Source organism: Andrographis paniculata, unplaced genomic scaffold (assembly GCF_009805555.1).
Source record: "Andrographis paniculata isolate CXL003 unplaced genomic scaffold, ASM980555v1 Contig65END, whole genome shotgun sequence".
NCBI classification, from domain to species: Eukaryota; Viridiplantae; Streptophyta; class Magnoliopsida; order Lamiales; family Acanthaceae; genus Andrographis; species Andrographis paniculata.
Window position 1 is genome coordinate 2150046 of NW_026137601.1, and position 27611 is coordinate 2177656.

Genomic DNA, 27611 nt, shown 5'->3' on the forward strand with positions numbered 1-27611 from the left:
TAGATTTGAAATTTAGAAAGATTGGTAGATATGATTAAGAAGAAAATATAAGTGTTTGAAAAATATTTGACTAAGATTTATAATTTAATTTTTGAATTAAAATTACATTGAGTAATTATGAAATATATATAATAAAATTTAAAATTTGTTATATTTAATAATAGATTAAAATTTTCAAATATGACTCTAAAATTTTGGATCCTATGCTCACTTTACTTCCGCTAAGAACCGCATGCATGATTGTAAAATTTTAATAGATTTGTAATATTCTATATATTTTTAAAAATATTAAATTAAATATATATTACTTTCAATATTATTTTAAAATATACCTTCATATTGTAAACATTATATAATATTTATTTATTCATATGATATAAAATAATTATTTTATTTTAAAATTTTAATCCTATTTTCTATTATTGTATCGAAATTTAAGAATTAATTTTATTTGAATCAAAATAGTGGATCGGGCCCAAATTCAAATTGGCCCAATCTTGTGAAAGCAAAGCCTAAAATAAATTTAACTTAGACGAAACGAACCTAAAAACAGAGTCCCCCAAACCCCTCACAAAACCCTAACCTGAATTTCCACAGAGGAGATATGGGGGCGAACCGGAAGAAGGAGGATGTCTCCCGCAAGCTCGAGGATGCGAAGGAGAAGACAGATCACGGCAAACTTAACAATGGAAAGGCCAAGAAAGACGCGCGGACGGAAGAAATTCGGAAGATTGAAGAAGAAGAGACTGCGTCTGATACCTCCGAAGACTCGCATTTGGTTTCGGATTCCGACAATGACTACGAGGTAATTTTGCGGTATTTTTTTTAAAAAAATTGGAAGTGGGAAGGAAGGTGGCATTTGGACTGAGATGTTGGGTGGAGGTGGAATTGTGTCTTTATTTGTTTATTTTGATATGTGTTCTTCGGTTTGTAGAGTTTAACTGATGACGAGGTACCTGGTAATCCCTGTTTTGCTAAGTTTGTTTAACTAGTGTTTTTCTGTGGTTAGAATGCAGTTTGCATAAATTCATCCAATTGATGTCTCCGACGATTGAGTATTTTTTAAATTGGAATTTTTTTTATAATACGCTTACAGTCTTGGGAATCTAATTATTCACTCTCAGCTGCACTTTTAAGTTTATTTTCAAAATCTACCCTGATTTTTTTTGTGTTGGACTAGTTCAGTCGATTGATGGTGCAGTTGGTGACAAACAATTGGGTGGAGACAGTGAAGTTGAAAGTGATAACAACCGTGATGGAGGAGACATCGACGAAGAAAGAGACGATTCACGTGAAGTAGTGGAGGAAAGTGATTCATCTGAAGATGAGGTATATTTGTTTTCCTAATTTGTTAGACTGCTCTGTAGTAGGTCTGTAGTCTGGAGTGCAAAATTATATCTTTAAAATTAGGGGTGAAAGATAGTTATTTAAATGGCTAATACTTGTAATGTTCTGCTAAACAAACTAATATATACACTAGGAGATCTACTCGACTAGTTTCTGCATGTCATCATAGTAGATTAGTGGTGCCGTGACTGAATGGGACTCATTATTACTCTAAATTTACCAAAACGATTATCTTCTGACAATCAGGTTGCACCTCGGAACACAGTTGGAAGTGTTCCTTTGGAATGGTACAAAGATGAGGAGCATATTGGATATGATTTAAGTGGGAAAAAAATTAAGAAGAAGGAAAGGCAGAGTAAGCTGGATTCCTTTCTTGCAAGCGTTGATGACTCGCGTAATTGGTGAGTTTTTAATTTCGGATATTATTTGTTTGTAGTTCACTTCTCAATAGATAGGATACTTTGAGAACCAAACCTATACTGCTCTTCCTTAATGAGGTGCTTTGATTGTTGATTCATGCAAACTGTTTTGTTCAGGCGGAAGCTCTACGACGAATATAATGATGAGGAAGTGGAGTTGACAAAGAAGGAGACAAAGCTTATACGTAAATTACTCAAAGGGAAAGCACCCCATACTGACTTCGATCCGTACGCCGTGCGTGCTATCCCTCTGCCATTCTTCATTCTCATTGTTTTGTTGAAGTTTCTTAGTCCTTTCTGTAGATTATGTGTTCTCGTTTCATTGATAATTGTCTTTTCTGCAGCCTTATGTTGATTGGTTCAAATGGGATGGTGCTAAGCATCCACTCTCTAATGCTCCAGAACCAAAGAGACGGTTCATTCCCTCAAAGTCGGAGAGTAAACTGGTTGGTTGCTTTGATTTTTCTGTTTTTGCTTAATATTCGTTTCAGCAGCTGCTTTGTAGCACTACTAGACTTATAACTCTGGAGAATGTCAATCCCCTGAAAAATTAAAGCTTTCATGTTATTATCAGCCCCTCTGATTTCCTCGAACTTTTGGTTTAGTTGACATGAGAATATAATATATTTATCTCTGATTCATGCACGCCATTTATTAACATGCCCCAGTGTCATATGTTCAAATAGACACTAACAAATAAATTTTCAAGGTTTTATATGGATGCTTCTTTTATGTCTTCTTGTTTTACTTTTGTGTTAAGGCAGAAGGTTATTTCTTTCTAGATGACATGTGTATGTAGTCTTCCCTGCATTGTTAAATGTCCCGAACATAACTGATCTATCCTACTGTTGTTTGTGTTTTCCTGAAAACAACTGAGTCGTTGTATGCCTAGATTTCAAATAGATGTACTGCATTGCTTTTTTGATTTTTTTTTTTTTCGTATCTTACAGGTTCTTCGATATGTCCGGGCCATAAGGAAGGGGCTGATTAAGTTTGATGACAAACCCAAGGAAGAAGTGCCTCAATATTATAACATGTGGGATGATTCTAGCTCCACGGAAAGGCATGGATTGGCTTATATTCCTGCACCAAAGCCTAATTTGCCAGGTCTTATTTCTATATTTTAGTGTTACCCTATATTGAATTACCTGATGCTACCAATTTTTGTTAGTATTGTTTCGGAATTAATTTTCTTTGCTGTGAATTTTTATTTCAGGTCATGAGGAAGCATATAATCCTTCTCTTGAATACATCCCAACACAAGAAGAAATCAATTCTTATCAGCTTATGTTTGAGGAAGATCGACCGAAGTTTATTCCAAAACAGTAATTACCAATCTGTTCTTTTACTTTCCCTTGCTCTTATTGTTTGAAGTATGGTTTTCTTTTCATGAATAAAGATCAAAACATGTGACAAAAATGAGCTTTTTTTTTTTTTTTTTTTTTTTTTTTTTTTTTTTCACGTTAGATACACCGCCCTAAGAAGTGTTCCGGCGTACGATAAATATGTTAAAGACATCTTCGATCGTTGTTTGGATCTCTATTTATGTCCACGAGTCCGTAAGAAACGTGTAAGTATAAACATGCCTTGTGTGGTTACTTGATTTTTCAATAAATCAATATTAACACTTGAAAATATATAATTAACTGTAAGTATTACATGCGCAATTGTTCTAGATTAATATTGATCCAGAGTCCTTGAAGCCAAAGCTTCCAAGCCGCAAAAGTCTTAAACCTTACCCAACAAGTTGCTACATTGAGTACAAAGGTCACCAGGGTCCAGTCACAAGCATCTCTACAGAACCTACTGGGCAATGGATTGCTTCTGGTTTGACTTCAATACTATATTTCATATATTTAACATTTATATTATACAACATGGTTTAAAACTTAAACTGGATTGGGTCATTTATAAAGGTTCTATTGATGGCACCGTGCGGATTTGGGAAGTTGAAACTGCTAGGTGTCTTCAGATATGGGAACTTGGTGACGCCATAGCACAAGTTGCATGGAATCCTATGCCGGACCTTCCTATATTGGCAGTTGCAGCGTAAGAAACATGCATATCTTTCATCTCACTCTTGTCAATTAATTTTGGTGCATGTCAATAAGCTCCGCAAAAAAATTGCAGGGGCCAAGATGTTTTTATACTGAACACCAAATGTACTAGTGATGAGCAACAGAAAAGGATTGAGGAACTTCTCCATGTTGAACCTCAAATGGGAGCGGACGATTCTGGTTGAGTTTTGTATAATAATTTTTTTGTAAAATCTAACCTTGTATCTGATCTCACCGACGACATTTATTTTCAGGGACCAGCACATCCATGGTGAGCTGGGGTCAAGATGAAATACATGGTGGAATCAAGTTGAAGCATTTCAAGGTAAGTGTGTTTTTGTCGTGGCTTGCATTTCAATGGAGACTTTTGTCTGATGTATTTGAGTGTGCTATTGTTGTGTGAGATTCCTCATTATACCTAAATAATCAATGTTCTTAAACTGCAGACTGTAACTAAAGTTGAATGGCATCGAAGAGGAGACCATCTTTCTGCTCTTATACCCTCTGATATCCTTTTCACCTTGAATTCATTGTCTGAGTCATCATGTTGTTTTCTTTATAGAATATTCTTATTTTTATTTTTTTATATATCATTCTACATGAAAGTCGTGATTCCTTAACAGTAGCACGTGAATCGCGGGCAGTATTGATTCACCAACTCTCCAAGAGGCTCACACAACGAGTTCCATTCAAGACAAAAGGAATTCCTGTTACTACTGTTTTTCATCCTTCTCGTTCCATATTCTTCATTGCAACTCAGAAGTTTGTTCGTGTCTATGATTTGGTAAAACAAAGACTTATCAAAAAGCTCGAGGCTGGAGTCCGAGAAATCTCATCCATTGCTATCCACCCTGGTGGTATGTCTCCTTCTGCCCCCCCCACATCATTCATTCATAATGATCAATGTTCCCAGAGCCTTACCATGTGTTCGAATGCGTTGTTAATGCAGGTGACAACGTCATTGTTGGAAGCAAAGACGGAAAATTATGTTGGTTTGACATGGACCTCTCGACCAAACCTTACAGGGTTCTTAGGTATGATCTTAGTTGATGACTCTATTAGAAAGTGCTGTTATTGTTCCATGTTTTTTATAGTACGGAAATGCCATATAATTGAAGTGCCCAAGTAGAAGAAGCTAAAAACCAATTCTTGCCACAACCATGAATTTTAATATCCGAATTTAATTTGAAGTGGGCACTTTAAGATAAGGTTACATAACACGGTGGCTCTTAGCTTGATGGTTACATAAATGATAGCAGCGGCAACGTATTTTAGGTGCAAGTGCTAACATGATGATGATAACCATGTGAATAGACTTAATAACTACTTGATGTACTTCGCTTGCATGTTGTCGAAATTATAAGTATGTTTGTTTAGTTATTTTAGTTTTAAGTGTTTTTTATACTGAGATATGAAAGTTTGTGTAAGTAATATAAGAAATAATGTTAAGTGTCGATTGATTATTTGTGAATGAATATAGTGTTATATATATTTATATTTTATGAGTGTATGTATATGTTGTATTCTTTAGTAATATTAATTGCTAAACTCATTTCAAAATCTGCAGGTGTCATCCGAAGGACATTACTAGCGTCGCAGTTCATCGATCCTATCCATTGTTCGCTTCATGCTCCGAGGATTCCACGGCCTATGTTTTTCATGGCATGGTTTACTCTGATCTGAATCAGGACCCTTTGATCGTACCTCTGGAGATTCTTCGAGGCCATTCCTCTACAAATGGAAGAGGTCGGCGACTTTCAAGTTCCAATCCCTATTTGAAGCTCTTCCCATGTAGTTGTGTGTCTCTGATTTTTCTTTCTTTCGCTCAATTTTACAGGTATTCTGGACTGCAAATTCCATCCGAGGCAGCCATGGCTGTTCACTGCTGGCGCCGACTCAGTAATCAAGCTCTATTGTCATTAAACTCTCCGGGAGACTCCCTGACAGAAAACTCTTCAACAATTTTGTACCCTTCGTTTGGTTCTTGGAGGATCACCAATCAAATCTAATCTAATCTAATCACCTGGTCGAGGATCGAATGGGTCAAATTATACATTGATATTGATACCTTTTTGGTTGAGCCTATACAACACATCTATGCTATGCATTTGTTTGTTGCGGTCGTCTACTTGTGTTTTTAATTTTATTTTTATTTTTACGTGTAATTATTCAAATTTATGTAGTTGAAATTTATATATCATACACTACTTTCATTAGTACTGATGTGAAATGTTTTGATATACTGTGACGTATTGTATTTGCAATTTGTTATGAAAATATAACTAAACTATCTAAATACTATTCATTTTGGGAGTGAAATGTTTTTTTTTTTAAATTAATAAGTTATTAATAATAAATTATAATATTATTTTTTATTATTTTTTTATATAAATAATATTTTTTAAATTATATTTAATAAAATATATCTAATATATAAATATTATTTTATAAATACTAAATTTTTTATATAATACAAATAATTTTAAAAAATATATATATTTATTTATAATTTATTTAAATTGTATAAAAAATACAAAGTTTTCAAAATAGATAGACATTCGTTTACTGAAGAAAGAAATAAAAATAAAACAAATTTAAGTGAATCTTATATATAAAAAATTAAAGATTTAATTTAATTAATTTACTAAGTATGTTTAAAATAAATAAAGTTATTACAAGTTAAAAATAAATCTCTTTTATGAGTCATTTGAGTATTTTATTTAACTGAGTTTTATAAGTTCAAGATTGATTCTTTTATATAATTCTCACGTTGATTATATTTAAATACATACAATTAACTGTTTTTCACCATCAATTGCACCAGATTTTCAAAAATAAATTTGAAAGTATATATTTATACTTAACAGAGACACAGTATTATAAAACTTCAACTATAATAAAATAAATAAAAAAGCAAGGTACATAATACATATATATATATATATTTTTTTTAATCTCTAAAAAAAAAAGCAAAGGTACATAATACATATATAGATTATTACTATTTAATAAAATAAATAAACACTTACTCGAGTATTCTTTTCCGAGTTCGAAACTATACTCGAATGCCAAAATGCTGCCTAGACATAACATAAACCCTCATCCAAACAGCAGAGTGGCATGAATCTTCTTCGAGAAAACAGAATTTGTATAACAAGCCACATTGCAAGAAACCATGAGATCATAACAAAAACACAAAACCATCGAGGAGGGCGTACCATCAAAGCCCCAAGTTCGAAAGAAGCTGACGCCATCTAGGAGTTTCCTCGTCAAAGATGTAGGTCAGAGGTGACACCAGAACTCCGCTGCCGCCAATCTGCAAAATGATTGCATTTTGATATTCAATGCAAAGCCCCGGCATGGGATCAACAAACTTCAAATTCATGCAGGTAGCATTCTAGAAGAAGAAATTTCCATATCAGCGGGAAACACTTAGAAATGTAGTAATTCAGCTTCAATTCCCGTGTCATTTTTTGGAAACAGAATGGTGACCTTTTTAAACGAGTTTATAACCGCTATCCCCAGACACTCAAAAGTTGTCGAGGGTTTCAAGTTTTTAATCATACAACATTGTGGTAAACTAAGTGAAAAATGTGTGTCACTAATCAATTGAGTGGATGGATATGATGATTTTTTTTATGAAATTATGGTGTTTCACCAATTAAACCGATTAAAAATTTGATGTACCTAGCCTCAGTCGTAATGTAAATAGAGTCGTACCTGTCTAAGCTGCTGAACAGATTTGTATAGTGCTTTCTTTGGTACACAAATATCTATTGCATAGTAATCAGCGGCAACTCTTCCATCCCGCTTGGTGAATACCGGGCTTATGGTTGGTCCCTACTTATAAGCAAGGTATGTCAATTGACAAATTTTGGATAATTGATATAACCGGTGAGAAGGGACTGATGACAAACACATTAAAAGCTGAACTGACCTGCAGACCAGATAAGGATGGTTGGCTTATCACTCTGCGCGCAACTTCCTCGGCACTATTTCCTCTCATGTTGGCAGTTACCTGTTACGAGAACTGTAAATAACGGAGGTATAAGAAGATATGAAAAAGAAATGGATGATTCAGACCTTGAACTGTCCGGCAGCCCTTAAATGTGCCTCCAATCTTTCAAGCATTTCATGAGTGATGTCGAGCACACCCTTTCGCTGAGTCAATGATCTTCTGCTAGCAACAAGAACCGCCTAAAATGACACGTTTTAATCAGGGAAAATTTCAGAAGAAAATAAGGATTGTAGATGAACGACCAATACCATTACTCGTGTGAGATTCCAATCTCACTAGCGAAACGAAAAGATTTACCTGACTTTCCAGGATAATTCCACCGTCAATTTCTTTCAAATTATTTTCTCTCAATGTGGTTCCGCTACTCACAAGGTCCACAATGGCGTCAGCTATACCCATCTAAAAAAACATGAAACCAGCAGCGCTTAGTTCACTAACATCAGCACATGGTTTTTTCCACATAACAAAGAACAATTATTTACAAAAATATTGGGGCAACCTGATTGCAACAAAACATCAATTTTCAACTTGTCGAAACCTGGCATGCATTTAATAGAAGATCCATGTAACTTCTCAAGATGAACCCAACAGCTCCAGTCTACCGATAGTAAAACACCTAGGCTACTTTAATTCAACAGGCTAACGACATACACATATTTCAAGTTCATCCACAAAGATTCCACCTAAAATTTTTATTAAAAATTCAGTTTGTATCATTGTAGTACCCATGCTTCAGGGCATCTATGCCAGAAGGCTGCTGGGCCAACTACTGCAAATGAACCTAGAGAGTGCAGCAGTCTCAACAACAGAAGTCATGTAGTGACTAAGTCATGTGTATCAGAAAGTTGCAAGCCAAAGACAGTTTGGCATAATAAATGAAAATAGATGATAGATGAAAGTAAAAGAAAGTTATGCAGTGAAAGCACCCAATAGTGAACCAAGAAGAAATGCTTGTTTACTAAATATCCCACCCTGACATGACCATAAGAAGAAAACACAAGACAACTAAAGAAGATAGGAAAGGTTAAAAGATGCCCGCAAAGGAAAGAAGTCAAAAATAAAAGTTTATACTCATGCTATACAAAGATATATGTCTTGTGTATCTAACAGTTGAGGCTTACTGCAGGAGCCGCTTCCAGAGCTCCATCGGCAGTTGAAAATGAGACATGTCGTAGGCCACCTTGCTTCATAAATTTAGGAGCCAACTGCAATAAATAAATAAACTTAAGAAAAAGGTAACTAAATAGGGTCATATTCAGTTATAAAAAAGTATATGATACGACAAATGAAAGAAACACGACAAAAAAAAAGAATCAATATATGATACGACAAATGAAAGAAACACGACAAAAAAAAAGAATCAATCATACATATGTAAATCCAGTAGCAACTCTTAGAGGTCTCTCGGGTGTCCATTGTGGCATCTGTGCTAGGTCCTTCAACGAATTTACATTCTCAAATATACCATACTTGGGAATCTGACAAAAAGAATAATGTTATATACCTGAAACATATTCTAATGAAAAAAATGCTGTCTAAGATCAAGAAGAGTGAAATGTGTTACAATTATTACTTACTGCTAAAGATAAATGGCATTCACCATAGTCAAGAGAATCATGGACGAGAATCAGATCTTCATCTCCCTACAAAAACTATTTAGATAAGAACGGTCTGATTTGAAAGAATAATAGAAAATTAACAACACAATACTATAATATTAAAAAGTAACATATATTCCTATCTATAAACAGCAATAACTAATAGCATTGTATAATACGTATAAGCACACTAAGACATGGACAATGTTATGTAAAATAAAACTCATTTGATGGATGGCATGATACATAATAGGAAACACTTGGTACAGTTATTTCCTACCGACTGATTCAAGAAATACGAAAGAAACAAAATTTGCAGTAAAGCTAAAAACAGGATAGCAACTTGCATTTAACAGAAAAATAATCTAATAGTTGGGAATAACCCCCTTGAAGAATAAAAATTTTCACCTGCCCATATTCCATTACTGTGTCCAACCCAACAATTCCAAGGTCTAAATCTCCGGATACTAACTTTCTCACAATGTCCTTTGGCCGTTGAAACCAAACTTCCAGATTAGAAAGCTGCAATGTAGAAAATGGCTACATATAAACTGAAGATGTGATATGAATAAAGCAAACGCTTTTAATCTGAGGAAGATAATTGAGAGTGGAAAACAAATAATCCAATCAAGCATCTTTGCTATAAAGATAGTATGAACTTCGAAATTCATATTCAAGTTAGGTTTCACTGGATCTCTGATATTCTTAAGAAATTAACAAATTCAGTCACGACCAATACCATCGATTAACGAAGCAAAACTCAAATGAATCCAACAATCTAAAAAAGATGAATACTGTTAATTTGTAACATCTTGCTGACCTGAGGAATCTCCGCAACGTACTGCCGTGGATTCACTTGTCTAACAGCCAATTGGCAATCCTTCACACGAAAAAGGAGCAGATTAACCGAGTAAAACGGCCGCCGAATATCGAAACCAGCGGTGCTATTAATATAGACGCAAAAAATACACGAGATTCACATAAACAAAACAAATTACCTTGAGAAGATCGAGAGTGTCCGTAGCCATTCGACCTTTACTCGGCAACCCGAGCCGAACTTCATTCCTCTCCCATGGCTTATTATCCACGTTTCCATTCACCACAGTAGTCGGAGACGCCACAGAGCAGCGCGAAACCGCGAATTTCACCGAGACGCGGTTGCTCGAAGAAGACGCCGACGGCGTGGAGAGCGGAGAACACATCAGGACTGTCGTTCGCACCAGCGACATTTTCTCGAGATTTCCTTCAGTAAACCTTAGAGATAAACCCCCCACCGTCGCCGAAGCCGCCGCCGCCGCCGATGCCGATGGGGACGAAGATGGCGATTGCAAATGCGAGGACGGTGCTACTGCTTGGTGTCAACTGTTAAATATACTTCTCTGCGGCCACGAGGTTTTCCTTTTTCTGCACCTGGATTTGTATGGTGACACGTGTCAATCATAAATGTGTGTAATGCGAGAATCCCGGACTACGAAGACCAGTATGAACGACTAGAATGGACTGGATGCCACTTGAAAAATAAATTATTTTTCATTCTCTCACATAGAATTCAATATTTATGCATTAACAAAATATCGTATCTTAGTTTTTTTTTTTCTTTTATATATTTTCATCTGTTAAAATTATCTTCTACCCTATTAATCAACTATTTTTTATAATCTGTACAAGTGTGTTTTTTTTTTTTTTTTTTTTTTACAATTTGCAATTGAATTCTCTATTTTTATAGAACAAAAAAATTAATTATTGTTATCTAACCAAATTCATTTTATCTTCAATTATATTATCTACTCTTATTTTATATCTAATTTCATTCTTTGTACCAAACACTCCTAAAGATAAGTTTAATTCAAATAAAGAGAGGAGATGAGAGAAATTTTAAATTGGGGAAATAAAAAGAAAAGAGAGGTTTATGCACGAATAGATTGGAATGGAACAACCGAGTAGGAAATTGTTTTTCTTTTTTTTTTTTTTTTATGACATAAGAATCCGCAGTCGCTATCCGAAAATACACACTGGATAAACCTTCGATCGAATCTAATACCATATAAATTAGGTCCGCCAATAGGAGATTGCTATTTTGATTTGTTGGAAGATGGAACCAATAGTAAATCATTCTGAATTTTTACCAACATTATCAATTAATTCAAAATTTTTATTTTTTATCTTATCTATATCTTGAAGGGCATTTTACTATTCCCATATTATTTTTGAAATGACTCAATTCGCTAAACCATAAAAAAAATGATTTCAAACGACACCAATAGTTATTGAAGAAATAACGCCATATGTATGTTGATTTGTCTTTGATCAACAAGACAACTTTTTTCTTTCTTAAAAACATACTCCTCTTAATAATTTATTTATTTATTTTTTATTTTAATCCACAAAATATCTATTTTATTTTTATTTTTTTAGCAACGGCACTTTATACTTACATTAAAAATATTCTTATAGTATATTACATAAATATCATTACATTTATATTACACGATACTAATAAAATTATTTTAGTCGTTTATACTTTATTCGTACTACACATCACCCCAATATAATATTAATATTTTTAAAATTTCAGTGTAAAACTTAAGCGAATACATAAATAAGGGAATGAAGGAGTATATGCAAATACAACTTAAACATTGGTCCGTTTGTTTTGAGGATTGGATTGAATTTATACTATTTATTCAATTTTTTTTCCCAAAAAAAACATCAAATCAAACACCTATTTTTCATTTTTTATATTATGTCAAAAATTAATTTTACATTCAAAACATCATATCAACACCTATTTATATCACATCGTACAACTATTCAAATTCAAAATTTTTACTGTTCAAATCTCAGTTCAAAATTCAAACTCCCAAACAAACACACCTTTTGTTTGAAGGATTTTGATAGATTTCCACTATTCATCCAATTTTTTCCCCCCAAAAACATCAAATCAAACACCTATTTTTCATTTTTTATATTATACTAAAAATCAATTTTACATTCAAAACATCACATCAAACCCTATTTATATCACATCATACAACTATTCAAATTCAAAATTTTTACTATTCAAATCCCAACTCAAAATCCAAACCCCCAAACAAACACACCCCTAAAATATTTCAACTTTTTTTTTTTTTTTTTCCTTTTTTTTTGTGATGGTAAAATATTTCACGTTTGATTGAGTCAACTTCCCCAGTTTATTATTCTTCATCAATGTCATTAAATGCTAACTCGTAGTTAGTGTATTATATTCCATAGTCTTAACTTTATAGAAGTAATAGCCTTTTTTTAAGTGCTATTTTTCAAGTTATGTACATATATCAACATTTGAATTTATTGAGTATCATCAAACAATTATTATTATTATTATTTCTAAATACAATGGGTGAGCTCACCTCATAATTTTATTTTAGGGTAAATTGTTTTTTTGTCCCCTAACTGGACCCCTTATCATTTTAGTCCCGTAAGTGGAGCCTGTCGCAAACTAGTCTCATAAGTGAAAAATTATCGTTGTTTTAGTCCTCCAGCGCCGGAGACGCTCGCGTGGCTCGCCGGAGGTGACGTGTCCGCCAGGTGTCCCGCCAGGTCAGCTACACCTGACGGACTTGTGGATTTTTTTTTTTATTTTTTTTTTAATTGAACCAAATAAAAAAATAAAAAAATGCAAATAAAATTAAAAATAAATTAAAAATAAGTTTTTTAAAAATGAAATAAAAAATTCACATGTCCTGGCGTCTCCGGTGCCGGATGACTAAAACAGTTAAAATTTTTCACTTACGAGACTAGTTTGCGACAGGCTCCACTTACGGAATTAAAATGATAAAGGTCTAGTTACGGAAGTAGAAAAACAGTTTACCCTAATTATATTTATTTTTATAATAAAACTCCCAATAAATATTATAAAAATAAAATATACTCTCTTCATTTAACTTTAAAGTTTATATTTGTTTTTCCATGAGATTTAAAAAAATATTCTTAATAGATAAATATAATAGTGTAAGCCTTTGAATTGATCGAACAAAAATAAAAATATATAAATATTAAAAATAAACAGAAAAAATATATAACAAAAGTAAATTAATAATTTAACACAAATATTAATTTTATATTAGTTAAATATATATTGATATCTAATGTAAAACTATGCGTACATCTAAAACATACACAGACAAAAAAAAATGTTTGGTTGAAAATTTAATTTTTTAATATAAAAAATTTTAAATTAAAATAATTATTTAATAATTGTTTGGTACCATAAAAATTACTATTGATATAGTAACATTCTTTAATGGAAAAAAATAATAAATTTTAATGTAATATAAAAATAAAAATATACAATTAATTTTAATTTGAATATTAAAATTGCTTTATTAAAATAATATATGACGTCATATTTTATAAAAAAAATATAATATTTGGATAATTATATAATATAATTATATTTTTAATAAAAATATACAGAATATTTCCTATTACATTTATATATATATAGTTTATATAATTAAATATACACTTACAACTAACTTTACTTTGGAAAATAGTAATTTAACATAATTATATTTAATATTTATATTTTAAAAAAAAAGATACTATTTCATTTCCATAACATTGGTAATAGATTTTTTTTCATGTCATCTTTTAATATTAATATATATTAAATTGTAATAAAAAAATATATATATTCCTATGGAAGACACAAGAATATAAATTAATAATTGAACATAATAAATAAAGAAACTATTTTCCAATGTAAATTGTAAAAATATTCATTATATTATATAAATAGTATAATTATTAAAATAAAAAAATTATACTTTTGTAAAATAATAAAAATATAAAATAAAATTCTTATGAGAGATGAACAGAATATTATATAATTTATTTTATATATATTTTTCAAATACATAAAATCTAAATAACAAGGAAAACTGAACAGGGCACAAAGGGTATAATCATTTTGATGACTTTGAGAAAAAAATAATTTAAATTTGATATTAAATAATATATAATGAAAGTTTTATGAGAAAAAAAAACTTGTACTTTCTTGGCCCGCTAAGTTTATTTTCATTTTCTTTTTAGTCTTGTTCACTAAATTTATCATATTAATGATAAAGTAAAGAAATTAAATTTAATTATTATTTTTTATTCAATACTTATTTATAACACATACCACTAATTTTATTACATTCAATGTATATATTTATTTTACTTTTTAACTAAATTTTCAAAAATAATTACGACTATCTATTATTTTTTAAATAAAATATATACTTCATCCGTCTCCAAAATAAGTATCCATTTGTTTTTTGCAAGTAATTTTAGAAATATTAATTTTATATTATGATATAACATGTGTGATACAAAAGTAATGATATTTGTGTAATATACTGTATTTGTAATGTTAGATAGACAGTTCAACGATGAAACAGAGAGAGTATATTTTTTTAATTACTATGGCGGACCAAATAAACTATTTTTTATGGACGTTTGGGGCAAACGGAACAAACTCTTTTCAACTCTTGCTATTTTAGACTCAATTCAAAATTATAAAATATTTTGAAAATTATATCATTATAATATATATATATATTCCTAAAAATAGAGAGAGAGGAATAAAAAAATAAAAAACAATAAAATCATTAAATAATAGTACTACAAAAATGGAGATAACGAGCTACGAAGGTGGCGTATTGTACTCCATTGCTTCGAGTTCGAGTTAGAGTTTGAGTTAGAGTTCCGACTTCTACTTCGACCCCATCAGTGTCACTGCCCAGTCGGAGACAACTCATTGTTGTTTTGCTCGATCCATTTTCTCTCTGCCAAATCCCTCTCACCATTTCCCAATTTTCATCCCAATATACTCATTCCAATTTTTTATTCAATTCCTGTTGAAATTCCCAGTTCCCTTTCCTTTCTTGTTGAATTCCCAGCTGGAATTTCTCCGTTGCCAGGGGAGCAGTTTTTGCCGTCCTTGTAGACCAGCAAGTCGTCGGGTCTTCTTGCTGCTGCTTCCACCGACACCTGCTGCTGCAGATCTTCACGCCACAACAGATATCGGAGTCGATTCGATTCGATTAGCTGATTTTGTTTCGAGATCGCTGGACTGGGAGTTCTTGCTTTAGCTGCAATGAGGGTGCAGTAGTTAGGTCGTCCGGAATTACGGTTTTAAAAGCTCAATTGTGCTGTAATCTTGGCGGCGGAGATGGGTGCGGGTGCTGCAGCGACGCCGGTTTCGTACAAGGGGATGGAGGATAACGTGAAGGGCTTGGTTTTGGCCTTGTCTTCTAGTATTTTCATCGGCGCCAGCTTCATTGTTAAGAAAAAGGGGTTGAAGAAGGCTGGTGCTTCTGGTCTAAGAGCTGGTAAATTTACTCGTTTTTAGCTCTCACTGGTAACGGTATATTGATTTGATTCGTTCGCAATTTGAAGTGGTAGGAACTGTGGTTGTGGATAATAATAGCAAGTTAGTAGCCATTGCTCCAATGGCGGTTCAACGTGTTAATGGTTGAGATCTTTAGATTTATTAGCTCTGTTGGTATCTCTGAGGTTGCATTCGGTACATTCTATTTTAAGGGTTTGGCTGATGTATGGGATTAAGAATTTTAGATGTAGTGTCAATCATTGAGATCAATGCCGGATCTGTGTACTGTCTTTTCGAAAATGGTTTTGTTTCGGGGCTTGATTGTTAGTCATGTCGAATCCCATACAAACACCTGTTGATAAGTAGTTGGCAAAATCTCGAAAATCTTTACATTGTTCTAAGTATTAGCTTTATGAAGCCTTTGGTCTACGGCCTGCACGATCGACTGTATATTCTGTTTCAGAATACTGGTTAGTTCATGACAAACTATGCAGGGATTGGTGTCAATAAGAAGGTACTAAGGGGTGTGCTATGATGGAAATGGATGGATTAACAATTCCGGGGGTTTATAAACAGGAGGAATTTTTGTTAATGCTTTGTGTTAGTCTCAGATATAATTATATGTTAATGGAACTTGTTCGCCATCGTTATGTTGCACGCTAATTGGTAAACGGTCACTCTTTGGAAGAAGCCACAATGGATAGTGATTCCTTGACTTATAGGAAGGAGATCGGACTAAATTGTTGTTATTTAATTACTAACTCGTAGTCACGATATATTTAATAAGTAGTTTGTCTTCTTGATAGTATTCCGACTATGTAATCAATATTGTATTCTAAATAAATATGACCATGGATCATTATTGCTTATATAGGTTTAATCGAACATTTCTAATCTAGAACGGACTGTAACACCGCTATCTAGTTGGAATGATACTTCTCCAAGAAAACTTAGGCATGAAGTGTTTCTTATTCCAAATAGATGCTGGAGGGCTTTTGTTTCATTGTGCTCATTAATTTCTAGGAATTGTTATTTTTATCATGTCAACAAGTTTTCTTGGTGCGTTCAAATCTCTCGATTGTTTAAATGAGTGTCACCTGTTTTACCGATCAGCTGCTTTTGGTTGGAAGATGTCGGTTTTCTCGTTAAATCCAGACACAATTTTGTCTTATTATATATTTCTTTCTTTTCTAACAGGATTTGGAGGGTATTCATATTTATACGAGCCATTGTGGTGGATGGGCATGACAACAAGTGAGTTATCTATACCTGTTTCTCTGTATTAAGTTAGAACTCATATCGTACAAAGTATGTTTTTCCCAAAGCTGATATATTCTCATTGAAAAGGAGGTATATTGATTACGTACGGTTCATTTGCGTAGAGTTTTGTTCCCTTTGCATTTCCTTTTACCAGAAAGCAATCTAACGAATTGGCGTAGTTCGTGCGTCATGATAGTAAAGCTGTCAACCGTAATATAGCCATGTGCTAAACTATAGTCTAAAAGTTGATATTTGGCGGAGGTGGAGGCAAATGTCAATCCCCAATATCTCGTATTCTGTCTTTTACTACATAACTGTTATATAGGACATGTTTGATGCTCTCGTCCGAAGTTTGTCTTGGACTATCCTCTAAAATGTCAGAACATCAAATAACAACTTTCGACACCTCTCAACGAATAGCTTGGTTTAGTTACTGTTATAGAGGAGCGACATAAAGTTGGATTTGGTATGCACAATTAAGAATGACTATAACTTATGTATTTACTTTACCTTGGCTCTACAACTACTGTATTACTGGCTGTACTCATCTTTTGGTGGTATACCATATTATTCTCTGCTGTGCAAGGTGGATCAATAAGATAATCGTAGGCATTACTTGTTTAAAAATAGAATTCACAATGTAGCTCCATGGAGATTTTGGTTTTAGAATTTCTGTGGCATCCGTCAGTTTAGAATGAATTCTTAGCAAATTCTCAGGTGTTTTCCCTCTTCTGTTGCTGTCGATGGAGGGTAGCAAAAAAGAGGTGAAGCATGTGTGAATGGTGTCATTTCCAAATTTCCTTGTGTGAAACTTTACAGTGCAAAATCAAAAAGTGTCTTAAGGAAAAAGTACGTTTCGATCGGTCATTAAGGAAGGCTAACTCTGCCTTGGTGGATGCGACCAAAATAACATCATAGAAGAGATAGTAGCCAAACCAAGCAAGAACTTTAATAGCTAGATCAAATCAACGGGTTTAATTCACGTTAAGTAATCTATGATAATTTTGAAAGCCGAAACAGAACTTTTCTGTCCACATTGCTTTTCCTTAGCACCGTATTCAGCAATTTCTTTAGTACATTTATTTGCTGTCATTGCTATTGCAATATAATGTTTCTACAGGACTAAACTTTAATAGCACTGTTTTGTTAGTGATTGTTGGGGAGATAGCAAATTTTGCGGCTTATGCATTTGCTCCGGCAATTCTTGTAACTCCTCTCGGTGCAATCAGCATTATAATCAGGTATAATCTTAAGTTGAATACACTAGCTAACTCAGCCATGGCTTGTTTAGACTACTGATCGATATGAACGCATTACAGTGCTGTGCTCGCACATATTATTTTGGAGGAGAAACTGCACATATTTGGTATTCTTGGCTGTGTCTTATGTGTCGTGGGGTCTACAACAATTGTCTTGCACGCTCCACAGGAAAGTGGGATCGAATCTGTGAAGGAAGTATGGGACCTTGCCACCGAGCCAGGTAATGTTGCATTTCAACTTAGAGTAACATCTCCCAACTCCCGTACGAACTTACTGACCTTTTATTTCCCCTGCAGCATTTCTATTATATGCAGCTCTTGTGATAACCCTCGTCCTCGTTATAATCTTCCATTACATCCCTCAGTATGGCCAGACTCATATACTGTTCTACATTGGCGTTTGTTCGCTAGTTGGTTCTTTATCGGTATGCCTTTTCTTATTTTTTTGATGGTTGTCTAAAGTTTTATATTCTTTCATTCAATTTTGATATGAAACCGTAAAGGTGTTGAACCAGTCGCATAAATGTCAGATCATTATGAATGCCTTGGTAGGTTATGAGTGTCAAAGCATTGAGTATTGCGATAAAGCTCACACTATCGGGAACGAATCAGCTGATGTATCCCCAAACATGGGTGTTTGCTATGGTTGTCGCCGTTTGCGTACTCACTCAAATGAACTACCTAAACATGGTAAAATATTTATTCTCTCAGTCGAATATGCTCTACAATGATATACTTATAATCTTTAAAGTCGATCCAACATTTACCTCTACGTAACTTTACATAATTACTTATATGTCTATGTAGATCTACTCACTCTGTTTCTTGTTAGTGTCAATAATATGTTTTTCCGCATGCGGTGTTGTATATTATATGTAAAATTTACATCAATACTCCGCTATACAATTTTGCTTACCGACAAGTTAAGCTACTGATTACTAGCTGCTTTAATTTGCGGGAATATGTTTTTGTGGTTTACAATTATTACTTATAATATCTTCCCTTTTAGTATATGATGCGGTGAATCTTAAATGCAGGCTCTTGATACATTCAACACAGCCGTAGTTTCTCCGATTTACTATGTGATGTTCACATCCTTGACTATATTGGCAAGTGTGATAATGTTCAAGGTAAATTACGAGTTTAATGCTCTAGTTAGATTGAAATTCGTGTTTAAAATTCGTCGAATCTGATCAAAAAGGCTGCGGGAAGATCTACTAATTTTTGGATACACATTATGCACATAGATACAAGATTTCTTGACACACACTATCACAACGAAAACTCATTTCATCTGCTAGAAAAGAATCGTAAACCTTTCATTGTACTCATCAAAGATCGATGATAAACAGGACTGGGACAGACAGAACCCGACTCAAATTATCACCGAAATGTGCGGGTTTGTGACTATTCTTTCCGGAACCTTTCTTCTCCACAAAACGAAGGACATGGCTGATGGTACGTCGTCTTCTTTCTATTGCTTCGCATTTTTCCCTATCCTGCGAGTATCGTAATTTGTAGCATAACCATTGCCATTGTATTCGTAGGTTCGAAGTCGATGAGACTTCCTAAACATGCAGACGAGGAAGATGGATTGGGTGAAGAAGGCATCCCTCTTAGGCAGCAGGATTCATCGATGCGAAAATCTTGATAATGTATAATCGATTAATCAATCTCTCTTGGTTTCCAATAGTAAGTCTTAAGTCTGTTTTTTTTGTCCAAAGTGAGATCCCAAAATGAATTAAGGTCGAAAGTCGAAGGCCTTTTTGGGGGGCTGGACTGTAAGATACAACTATATTAATACCACCTCACCACACAATTCGTGTGAGATATTATTATTATTATTATTATTATTTTGTTAGATCAATCCCAAAGATATTATTAGCTTTATAAATAGTTTGCTGTTAGTTATTTAAAACTGTAAATGTATTACTAGAGTAATTATTTTCATTGGCTTTGTTCACCCAAGCCAATTAGTTGCGGTTAAAAATCAAATACAGTCTCCGTCCGGCTGCAAAGTTGTCATTTATTTTTTGCATGTAAATTTTTTAATATTAGTATTATAATAAATTGTAGTAAAAAAGACAAAATATTTATTATAGTGTAATATATAAAAGTAATGACACTTGTGTAATATAGTGTAAGTTGAAAGGATATTTATTATGTTAGGTAGGTAGTATAATTATTAAATTAGAAAATGGTAATCTTGTTTTGGAACAGATAATGACAACGGAGGGAGTATTTAATTTAAAAATAATACTCTCGTCTTTGAAAGTTTACATTTGAGTTTTAAATATTAATTACTATATTAAAATTTAAGTAATACAAATTTAAGAAGAAAAAAAATATTATTAGTATTTTATAATACTAATAAAAAAATGTTTATATAAAATTTATACAAATAAAAAAATGGTTAAATACAATTAAGTAAAAATAAATGTAAACTTATTTATTAAATGGGAGGAGGGAATATATTTGATATTTTTGACACAATTCTCATATCACGTATCAAAAATCTATCCAAAAGAGCCAATAATTTTTTTCAATATCATTAATAATTATTTATATTTGTTAATGATAATATATTTTTAAATTTTATAAAATTTAATATATATAATTTTAATTATAAATATAGTATTATTATGATTATAAATACATACATATATTTACCCTAATCAATACATTTGCACATATATTATAAAGACAAAATTGTTCACAACTTCCGTGATTTCGAAATTCTGACTTAAATTTTTTATTTATTTTAAAAATTGTATGACACCCCTTGTATTTTAAACAATGTTGCATGAAGACCACTCTATTTTAAAAGTGAGTGCATGAAGTTATCTTATATTTTCAAAAAATATTGAATGAAATTCCAGTCATTCCAAACATATAGATTGGATATAATCTTCTCATCACACAGGGTAATTTTTATAGTTGTGAAATTTTATGCAATATTTTTTTAAATATATGGGTACCATATAATTTTTTTAAGTACAAAGATACTTTTATACTTAGGGTGTGTTTGTTTGGAGGATTGAATTTTAAATACACTATTCATCTCATTTTTCCCCAATCAAACACCTATTTTTTATTTTTTATATTATACTAAAAATCAATTTTACATTCAAAACATCACATTTTTATATCACATCATACAACTATTCAAATTCAAAATTTTTACTAATCAAATTCCAACTCAAAATCCAAAATCTTATAAATATTCTTTCTTTATTTTTCTCAGTTCTTTAGTTTCTTCGTCCTCTTTGCGCCCTTGTGAGAGATTTTGGAGAAAAAAAAAAAAAAAAAACCAAACGCCGGTTCAAACCGCGGTTTGGGAACGACGATTTCGATCCCATTTGTGCCCGGTTTCGGATTTGAACCGTATCCTCCGGTTCGAAAACCGGCGAACGGCGGGCGGTTCGAAACCGAATGGGAAGTCTAAATCGAGAGAATCTGCCCACAAGTCTTCCCAGGGGCCGAAAAAGATCCATCTTTGTTCTTGATCCTCCTACTCAGGCTGCGAATTTCTCGTCCATGGATGCCAAGGTCAGAAATTTAATGTGCAGTTCCATTACTAAATTAAAGCAGGTGCTGGTTCTATGGCTGGAGGGTTTCCGAGAGGCTTGCTGTCTTCATCGTGTCGTCATCTATTGTCTAAGGTGCTGCTAACTCTCTCGCAATCTCTGATAGATAGATAGATGCTCGTTTATTGCCGAATTCCTAAATTCACCATTGTTAGATTCGAAGTTGACTGATGTTACTTCCTTCCTCGTTCTGTTTTGGTTTTTGGAAATTTGAAGGTCGAGAGAGCTTGCTGTCCGTACGGGACAGTGTTTTCTTTTGAACGGCTTCATCTTCTTAGGAAGGTTCGTCCCCAAAATCAAATCAAATCAAATCAAATCTCAACATAAAACTTTATATTTCTTGTTAATTGCTTATAGTTTGCCTTTCTTTCTGAAATTTCTTCAAATAAACGCACGTAGGAAGCGATTCTGAATTTTTTCGTAAGGAACTCTTTCATTGATTCAAACCTAACCTAATTATAAGCTGTGGTTGTTTTAGAATTTCCCTAATACCTTCTGCCTAATAATTCTAGTTTTCTGTAAGATCAATTTACCTGTATTTTGTTGATGTGGTTTTGTATCTGATCATGGCATTGTTTTTTGTTTTTTGCAGTATCTTTGTTTTAAGATCTGTTATCATTCCCACGTTGAATTGGTTGTTGCCTGATGGATGCTCTTTTATTAATTCTCAAGAATTGTGTTCATTCGGGGCTATTTTTAGATTCTATTCCTTCTTACGACTTGGACTGGTTCAACTCTTCTATGTGAGTTCTGGTTTTTTTGCTACATAACCATCTGCCGTTTTCCTTGTCTGCACATGTCAAATTCCATTAGATATTCATATTACTTGTCTTTCTTTCTGGTATTTGGAAGTCCCAAGTTCATGTATGAATTTCGGGCGTTCTGACCTCTATCATTGTCATATTTTCGATTATCTTAACTTCAGCCCGTACATTCTTTTCCATATATATATATATATATATATAATCAGCGACCAATCAAATTTTAGTTGTCATAGTAATACTTCCATATTAGAATTGTTAAAAGTATAGGATATTGTTAGTTCTTACATAATATTGTATTTGGGATTTAGGTCAACAAGAGCTTCAAGCAAATTCAATCTTAAAGGAGACAGCACCGATCTTTATCAGAATTTGCAGCTACTAAAATTAATGGATCATCTAAGAAATCCGCTTTCTTGCTTTAATTTTTTTACCTATATAGATAGATAGTTTCAGTTTTCAATGTTTTGCTATGAGTTGGCAATTACGTAGTACAGCTTCCGTGATTTTCCTGTAGATTGTCTTTTTAATATTCTTTCTTGAAACAATGTTTGAATGATATGTTAAAGACCTTTAAAACAGTAATGTTATGTATGTGAATTTAGTCTCGGAAAACGCCTCCAAGAAGCGAGTGACTTCTTTGTTGTGGCTCGTTTCATTCAATGAGCTGATGGAGCTTTTTTTCCAGGTATTCTGGTTCTACCCTATGTACATATCCAGCTTCATAATCAGTACCCTGTGGTATTTTCTTTTCTTTTCCCTTTGTTCTTATTTGCATTTATTTTTCAGTCTTTAGTTATGCTGATGTAGTGCTCGAATAACCTCCATGCTATCTTCACTATGGCACTCATTTAGAGTTCTGCATGCCCCGAAATCAACTTCTCTGCATTTTTTTTCTAGGTTATCAGAATAAGTCCTCTTCCTAGAACTATTTCTAAATTCTAATATGTCCAAATTCATGTGCGAAAGTGACAGATTGTTCTAGTCAGTAGATTTTAACCTTTCTTGAAACCGTGAGAAATTTGAATCAACGCACTTGATTTTAAAATAGATATATGGGTAGGACTACGATTACTCAGCATGCTTAAAAGTCAAAGAGATTTCATGGTCTCTTTATCAACATATAAATTAAGCCAGAAGATCGTGATACTCAGCTGTTAATTGTCCACTTCGTACTGTATAAAAGGTCTAACACGTTATATGATTATCTCTCTCTGCCCCATTTGATGCTTTGGTCATCCGGTCATCCTTCTTACTATATTTCAAGGTATAATGACATCGCAAAGCATGGGCTTTCTGCAACAGAGAAACGTGGGACTTCCGGTTCAGAAGCATCTGGACAGAAAAACTTGTCCATGTCAGAAAGTACGCCTATTAGTGACAAGGGTACTGACATCAGGGGGTTCGTCTCAAAAATCCTTCTTTATAAAAACTAATATGCTAGTCATCTTTATTATTATCTTTTTTTGTTTTCAAAAGAAAAGGAAATTAATCATGCAAAATCACCTGCTGTGTTATCTTTTGTAGTGCAATGATTGGTTTAGCCGAGCAAGTCTATTCAGTTCTGTTGCTGAGCTTCTTCTTCGTAGAGGTTAATTCTGTCATAATCTGTTTGCCACATTGTGCGAACTCGTAATTCCTCCTTAATATGGAAATAAATAATCATCAAATTGTTGTCTGCAGGTCTATGTGATTGGTTTCGTCCCTTTCGTTGGAAAAGCACTCAACTTTTTGTTGCTCTCATGGATGTATGCTTATTATTGTTTCGAGTGAGTGGTGATAGCCATGTTTTGTTCTTTTCTTACCCTTTATTATTATTATTTTATTTATTTATTGGAACTCGGAGGGAAAAAAATTGTGTGGACACTTCCTTTCTCATGGTTTGTTTTTAGGTATAAATGGAACTATTCTGGTTTAAGTTTGGACAAAAGGCTGGAATTTTTTGAGTCCAACTGGCCATTTTTTGCTGGTTTTGGTAAGAATCTTTCAGTGTGATGCTTAAAAATGTTACTATGAATCTTGCTATCGAGGATCGCGTCTCTATATACATATATTAAGTTCATGATTTGTTTAGTTGTGTTGATGAATCGCCGCAACTGAAAAATCTGCAGGAAGCCCGTGCGTTCTCTCTGCATTTTTCTTCTCACCTCTTGTTAGCTACGGAGTCATGGCTATATTGTATCCATTAGTAAGTGCCGGACCTCTCCCTCTCTTGTGTTTGTGTACGTTCGTGTATATATGTATCTATAGATGAAGCTCCGTGGCAGAAAGTTACTTGTTAATTTCAATTTCAGTTGTTCTGCCCTTAAAATTTTTAGTGAGTCAACGACGAGGGCTATTCTTATGCTGAATGTACATAAAAAAAGTGAAATTGTTTTCAAATTTCGATAGAACTTCCCGATATGCCCTGCTTTCGATTACAGTCTTTCTGATATGGTCACTGCTTCAAATTCGCTATTGGCGTGCTGATTATGGCTTCTTGTCCTAGTTTGTTTTGACGGCTACAGGCTCGGAAGCAGACAAAGTCATCGCTTCGTGGAGAAATAAATGGACAGGTGTCCGGTTAGGAAGGATCCCAATATTTCTTTCTGCTGATTTTTTATCGTAAGCTCTCTCCCGGGTATTAAAACCTAAACCATTAATAAGAAAGACACAGTTCGATCTTTTTTGCAGCAAACATTCTTGGTTATTCTACATCTGTGTCTTTTCTGTTGCAAATGTCGAGTTTACACAACCGAAGGGCTAATCCCTGAATTTATTTTTGTGACACTTGCTTAGGATGAAAGCACTTTCCTTCTTCCCTGTGGAATCTCCTCGCCAACAAGAAGCTACCGATCGGAAAGCCCTCTGATCATCTAAACCATTAGAGTATATACGCGCCTCTGTTATCGATACAAGGTGCTTTGTCGATGATATTTATTGGTTTAGTTAGTGAATTATTTGGATTGCACAGCAAATTTCGATGAATTTCTGCAAATTCTGGAGATGCAGGGGGAGCTTTGAGGTTGTGTATATATTGGTGGTGTTGGTGTTGGTGTTGTGTGCATAACAAGTGGAACTTTTCTTATTCTATTTATAATTTATGCCATTTTTGGAATCAATATTCTTTGATTTGGTTATTCTACCTGCGCCTGTGTTTAATTCAATATCTATAGTTGTTTTATAAGATATTTTGCATGAAAAATAGGTATCCAACATTTCCTCCATAAATATTTTGTTATTTTTATCCGTTTAATTCAAATTTTTTTATTTTACTTTTTAGTAAAAATAAATAAGATATATTTTTAAATTTTACATAATATTATAAACAATATCACTAAAAGTAAGTGATTTTAAAGACAAAACTGTTATTTTATTATTATTATACTATTATTTATAAAATATTAAATCAAATATGATCTTGACGGAAGGAGTACAATATATATGTATATAAAGATACATTGATACGATATTTAATGTAGAAAAACAAAAGGATGTTTAATTTAATATTTATCAGGTAAAAGAATTTGATGAATAATAAAAATTCAAAAAAAATTGATAAAATGTATTTCCATATTTGATTTTGCATACATTTTAACATAAATGTGTATATAGATATATATTTGTTATCTTTATAGTAAAAAAATAAAAGTATTTATAAATTTTACTAAAGGAAATGAAAATATGAATATTTTTTATGATAAAGTTCCAATACATGGTTTCAAAGCATACATGTATGTGCTTTGATATTATCATGCAGAGTATTATTATTAACATGGCACAACGTTTGTTCATTTGTGATTTTAAATCAAAATTAATATATTTTTAATAAATTATAGTATTACTTTTTATAAATTATTATACATTAAATTATTAGTTAAATAAAAATTTAAATTAATATTTTATTTTAAATTATTTTTAAACCATAATTAAATAACTGTGTTAGTGTTACTTGATTCAGTTTTAATTATTATATAATAGTATATGATTTGATCAATTACATATATTATTATAGTGTGATTTGTATAATTATTTATATGTATGTATTCGCATATTTGTTTAGTCCGACAACTGTTGAGACTCCCGTTTGTTGATATTATGAATAATGACTTAATTTCTCTAACAGTTCAAATTTTTAGGTGAGACAGTCATTCAGCATCGGACATGGTATCAGAACCTGCTAGGTCTCGAGACGCATACCTTACGCTTGCACCTAAGGGGAGTAAAATTAATTTGGCATTCATTGGATGATCAGTTATGTTCTTTTGACATTTCAAATCAAAATCAACCCTATTTATTTAACATAATTTTTAATAAAAATATATTATTTTTCAGAAAAAAAAAAAAAATCACGTTAAAATATTATTTAAACAAAAGTATAGACACTTCATTTTGAATCAAAATTAAATCACAAAATAACGCAACCCAAATCATCTAAAATGCATTGCTACGTTGAGGTTGTTGGTGGAAAATGATTGGTTAACTTTTGAAATAAATTATTGTAAATTTAATTTAATTTTTTCGATGAGAAAGTTGTACAATAGTCAACAAAGTAGGTTTATTATTATTACTCTAAATTCAATTTTTGATACTTAATCACGCATATAAAAATCGATAATTAATTTTCGATAGCCAATCAAACACAAGAATTCGACATTGGTGGGCAATAATGTGAATCCACAATTAAAAAAATTCATTTCATATTATTATTATTATTATTATTATTATTATCTGTTGTGACAAATGATGTCCGGACGAAAATGTCACGATAGATTGAAGATTTTATTTGATGCTCAAAATCAATGAAAGCTTTTAAATGGGCCCCACCAATATTAAAGTTGATTTTTTTAATTTTATTTTAATCATGAATGATTGTTTTCCATTATTGACTTTTCTTTATGTTTTTTGTTTTTAAATTATTATTCCCTCCGTACCCGTATTCGATATCGTGTCTGCTACACTGTAGATACA

At 32.6% G+C, this 27611-nt stretch overlaps 4 protein-coding genes across 4 annotated transcripts; 3 read left to right on the forward strand and 1 right to left on the reverse strand.

Annotated features, from left to right (window-relative positions):
* The first annotated feature begins 552 nt into the window (after window positions 1-552).
* LOC127262572 (ribosome biogenesis protein BOP1 homolog) lies at window positions 553-6039 on the forward strand. The gene is made up of 17 exons (XM_051291314.1): window positions 553-805; window positions 1186-1329; window positions 1594-1748; window positions 1884-2001; window positions 2111-2212; window positions 2717-2873; window positions 2983-3091; window positions 3234-3336; window positions 3443-3593; window positions 3683-3815; window positions 3897-4003; window positions 4078-4148; window positions 4270-4330; window positions 4453-4680; window positions 4773-4857; window positions 5391-5569; window positions 5661-6039. Exons 1-17 carry the CDS (start codon window positions 605-607, stop codon window positions 5744-5746), a joined length of 2190 nt encoding a protein of 729 aa, XP_051147271.1. The 5' UTR covers window positions 553-604; the 3' UTR covers window positions 5747-6039.
* A 764-nt stretch (window positions 6040-6803) lies between these two features.
* Window positions 6804-10786, reverse strand: LOC127262054 (ATP phosphoribosyltransferase 2, chloroplastic-like). Its single transcript, XM_051290556.1, has 11 exons — window positions 10438-10786; window positions 10260-10319; window positions 9848-9961; window positions 9419-9484; window positions 9212-9319; window positions 8963-9046; window positions 8139-8240; window positions 7907-8020; window positions 7761-7841; window positions 7544-7663; window positions 6804-7139 (listed from the first exon to the last, which is right to left on the reverse strand). The coding sequence occupies exons 1-11, from the start codon at window positions 10666-10668 to the stop codon at window positions 7044-7046; spliced, it is 1176 nt and encodes a 391-aa protein (XP_051146513.1). The 5' UTR covers window positions 10669-10786; the 3' UTR covers window positions 6804-7043.
* A 4338-nt stretch (window positions 10787-15124) lies between these two features.
* On the forward strand, window positions 15125-20180 carry LOC127262058 (probable magnesium transporter NIPA4). Its single transcript, XM_051290561.1, has 9 exons — window positions 15125-15795; window positions 16992-17048; window positions 18205-18295; window positions 18374-18534; window positions 18611-18738; window positions 18866-19003; window positions 19351-19443; window positions 19666-19771; window positions 19861-20180. Exons 1-9 carry the CDS (start codon window positions 15636-15638, stop codon window positions 19962-19964), a joined length of 1038 nt encoding a protein of 345 aa, XP_051146518.1. The 5' UTR covers window positions 15125-15635; the 3' UTR covers window positions 19965-20180.
* A 1530-nt stretch (window positions 20181-21710) lies between these two features.
* Window positions 21711-25771, forward strand: LOC127262056 (protein EI24 homolog). The gene is made up of 11 exons (XM_051290558.1): window positions 21711-21975; window positions 22117-22182; window positions 22493-22643; window positions 23350-23402; window positions 23929-24063; window positions 24189-24252; window positions 24345-24430; window positions 24554-24636; window positions 24773-24849; window positions 25150-25265; window positions 25440-25771. Exons 1-11 carry the CDS (start codon window positions 21746-21748, stop codon window positions 25510-25512), a joined length of 1134 nt encoding a protein of 377 aa, XP_051146515.1. The 5' UTR covers window positions 21711-21745; the 3' UTR covers window positions 25513-25771.
* The last annotated feature ends 1840 nt before the right edge of the window (window positions 25772-27611 follow it).

Excerpts from the sequence above, each read along its gene's own strand:
- LOC127262572 (XM_051291314.1), top strand. The coding sequence starts at position 605 with ATGGGGGCGAACCGGAAGAAGGAGGATGTCTCCCGCAAGCTCGAGGAT. Across the intron at positions 806-1,185 it reads ATTCCGACAATGACTACGAG|TCGATTGATGGTGCAGTTGG; the intron begins GTAATTTTGCGG and ends GGACTAGTTCAG. Across the intron at positions 2,874-2,982 it reads ACCAAAGCCTAATTTGCCAG|GTCATGAGGAAGCATATAAT; the intron begins GTCTTATTTCTA and ends TTTTTATTTCAG.
- LOC127262054 (XM_051290556.1), bottom strand. The coding sequence starts at position 10,668 with ATGTCGCTGGTGCGAACGACAGTCCTGATGTGTTCTCCGCTCTCCACG. Across the intron at positions 10,320-10,437 it reads ACACTCTCGATCTTCTCAAG|GATTGCCAATTGGCTGTTAG; the intron begins GTAATTTGTTTT and ends TTTCGTGTGAAG. Across the intron at positions 9,320-9,418 it reads AATGCCATTTATCTTTAGCA|ATTCCCAAGTATGGTATATT; the intron begins GTAAGTAATAAT and ends TCTTTTTGTCAG.
- LOC127262058 (XM_051290561.1), top strand. The coding sequence starts at position 15,636 with ATGGGTGCGGGTGCTGCAGCGACGCCGGTTTCGTACAAGGGGATGGAG. Across the intron at positions 18,296-18,373 it reads GCAATCAGCATTATAATCAG|TGCTGTGCTCGCACATATTA; the intron begins GTATAATCTTAA and ends AACGCATTACAG. Across the intron at positions 18,739-18,865 it reads CGCTAGTTGGTTCTTTATCG|GTTATGAGTGTCAAAGCATT; the intron begins GTATGCCTTTTC and ends ATGCCTTGGTAG.
- LOC127262056 (XM_051290558.1), top strand. The coding sequence starts at position 21,746 with ATGGGAAGTCTAAATCGAGAGAATCTGCCCACAAGTCTTCCCAGGGGC. Across the intron at positions 24,253-24,344 it reads TGAGCTTCTTCTTCGTAGAG|GTCTATGTGATTGGTTTCGT; the intron begins GTTAATTCTGTC and ends TGTTGTCTGCAG. Across the intron at positions 24,431-24,553 it reads TATGCTTATTATTGTTTCGA|GTATAAATGGAACTATTCTG; the intron begins GTGAGTGGTGAT and ends GTTTGTTTTTAG.